Consider the following 2,973-nt stretch of genomic DNA (forward strand, 5'->3'; position numbering starts at 1 on the left):
TTTTTGGTTTTTTGAGACAGGGATTCTCTGTGTAGCCCTGGCTGCCCTGGAGCTCACTCTGTAGACCAGGCTGGCCTCGAACTCAGAAATCTGCCAGCTTCTGCCTCCCAAGTGCTGGGATTAAAGGCGTGTGCCACCACGCCCGGCTAGATCACCTTTTTTTAGTACAATTAATTTTTTAAATTATATTTGCGGGGCTAGAGAGATGGCTCAGCTGTTAAGAATGCTTGTTGCTATTGCAGATGACCTGGGTTCAATTCCTAGCACCCATAGAATTCCTTACAGCTATCTGACCACCTTTCCTGACTTTCAGTTACCAGACATGCATATGTGCATACACTACAGTCAAAGCACTCAGATACATAAACTAAGTTAATCTAAATAAAATTTCTTCTTAAAATTTCCATTGATCAACCAGAGCTCCCAGGGACTAAACCACCAATCAAAGAGTACCCATGGAGGAACCCATGGAGGGACCCATGGCTCCAGCCGCATTTGTAGCAGAGGATGTCCTTCTCAGGCATCAGTGGGAGGAGAGGCCCTTGGTCCTGTGAATGCGAGTGGAGGGGAATGCGAGGGGAATGAGAGGGTGGGGAGGCGGGAGTGGATGAGTAGGTGGGGGAACACCCTCATAGAAGCAGTGGGAAGGGGAATGGAACAGGGGGGTTCTGGTGGGGGGAACCAGGAAAGGGGATAATATTTGAAATGTAAATAAAGAAAAGGTCCAATAAGAAATTCCATTGAGAGAAAGTGTGTGCAAGCACACATAACATGGTGCCCATGTGGAAGTCAGGCCAACTTGTGGGATGCAGTTTTCTTCTTAAGTCATATAGTTTCCAAGGATCAAACTAAGGTTGTCAGGCTTGGTAGCAAGCAGACTTTTAGGAAAGCTAAGGTTACTGGTATGCTTATATATACTAATATATATGAGCACACATGTTGTTATTTGTTTGTAATGTGTATGTTTGACACAAGATCTCACTGTATAGATCAAGCTAGCCCCTAAGTCTTGATCCTCTTGTCTTAGTGCCTCTGGGATTGACTTTATAGTCATGGTCTGTCTTTTCTTTCTTCTTTTTTCTTGCTTTAGTTTTTTGAGGTAAGGTCTCCTTGTGTGGTCCTGACTGTCCTAGAACTTACTATGTAGAACCCCCTGGTCTTGAACTCCAAGATCTACCTGTCTCAGCCTTCAGAATGCTGAAATTAAAGGCCTGTGCTCTCATACCTGGCTCTGGTCATGGTTGGTCTTTCTCTCATTTGGGTGTTAGGGATGAACACACCCTTGCCATGCACTGTGTATCCTCTTGGGAAGCTTCCTCCTAATGGATGTGAGTGGTATCTCATGCTGAGTTTGATTAGCATTTTCCCAACAGTAAGTGATTCGCTCCCATCTTCCCAGTCAGGTACTCCTCACTGGCTGTTTGTGTAGCTTCTTTGGAGAAATGTGTATTCAAAGTCTCTTTGCTTTTTAATGAAATTAAATAATTCATATTGATAAGGCTAACTATGGGAGGAGACATACGTAGTTGTGGGCATTGTGGGATCCAATGGCTGTTATGAATCATCTCTCACATTCCAGGCCTCTCCATAGAATTCTTTTAGATAACCTGTTATGTTTACTTCCAGGTAACTGAGTTTGGACTCCAGCTAAATTTCCTTACGTTCTTCATGGGCCTGGTTGACTTCATGCATCTGGAGCCCAAGAAAATGGGATCTTATTCTTCAAATCAAACAGTAAGAAATGTTGCAGCTAGCTTCTCTCGGTTCCTAGCTGTGTCTTGGTTAGCTGTCGGTATCTAGTCAAGGCCATCCGAGAACTGCATGGATATAGTTTGCAGTGAGATGAGGGAAATGCTGAAAGGTACTTTGGAGGGTACTAGAAATGGCCAGTGGCTGGACTGAGATGAGAGAAGGACAGAAGGCAACTTTTGGCTTTTACTTTAAAGCATGAATCGTTAGCATGGGAGAACACAGTTTGTTCAAGTAGAAAAATGTGGTTTTAAACCGTTTATGGGGCCAGGTACAGTATCTCATGTAGCACTCAGGAGACAGAGGCAGGATGTTCAGCTCAGGTCTCAGCCTGGTCAAGTTCAGGACAGTCTGAACATGAGCACACTCACTCACACACACACACACACACACACACATATACACTTGCACACACACCACTTCCCCCACCCCTCACCCTCATCCCTCATCTCAAGAGAAAAGGTCTGAGAAGGCTGCATGTGACTCATGTTAGAGTACTTACCTAGCATGGTTGAAGCCCTTGTTTTGGTTTTCTAGCACTCACCACCTCAGTATTCCATTTTAAAAAAATGATTTGTTTTTAATTATGTATGTGGCTTGGATTGCCTAAAACTGGAGTTACAGGTGCCTGTGAGCTAGAACTGGTCTTGGGTCCCTTTGCAAAGGCAGTACACATTCTTATCAGGACCAACTCCCCAGACCTACCCTCTGCCTCTCTCCTGTGACTCCAGACCTACCCCCTGCCTCTCCCCTGCATTCCAGACCTACCCCCTGCCTCTCCCCTGTGACTCCAGACCTACCCCTTTGCCTTTCCCCTGGATCCCAGACCTACCCTCTGCCTCTCCCCTGCATCCCAGACCTACCCTCTGCCTTTCCCCTGTGACTCCAGACCTACCCCTCTGCCTTTCCCCTGCATTCCAGACCTACCCTCTGCCTCTCCCCTGTGACTCCAGACCTACCCCTCTGCCTTTCCCCTGCATCCCAGACCTACCCTCTGCCTCTCCCCTGTGACGCCAGACCTACCCTCTGCCTCTCCCCTGCATCCCAGACCTACCCTCTGCCTCTCCCCTGTGACTCCAGACCTACCCTCTGCCTCTCCCCTGTGACTCTAGACCTACCCCTCTGCCTTTCCCCTGCATTCCAGACCTACCCTCTGCCTCCCCTGCATCCCAGACCTACCCTCTGCCTTTCCCCTGCATTCCAGACCTACCCCTCTGCCTCCCC

The 2,973-nt window shown here is 47.6% G+C and overlaps 1 protein-coding gene across 1 annotated transcript in view; it reads left to right on the forward strand.

Annotated features, from left to right (window-relative positions):
• The window catches only part of Pdcd11 (programmed cell death 11), a 43,765-nt gene that overhangs the window by 9,207 nt on the left and 31,585 nt on the right, over window positions 1–2,973 (forward strand). The window contains exon 8 of the mRNA XM_031390606.1: window positions 1,627–1,734. Within this exon, the coding sequence (XP_031246466.1) occupies window positions 1,627–1,734 (108 nt within the window). The remainder of the gene's footprint in view (window positions 1–1,626; window positions 1,735–2,973) is intronic.

This window comes from Mastomys coucha, unplaced genomic scaffold (assembly GCF_008632895.1).
Source record: "Mastomys coucha isolate ucsf_1 unplaced genomic scaffold, UCSF_Mcou_1 pScaffold21, whole genome shotgun sequence".
NCBI classification, from domain to species: domain Eukaryota; kingdom Metazoa; phylum Chordata; class Mammalia; order Rodentia; family Muridae; genus Mastomys; species Mastomys coucha.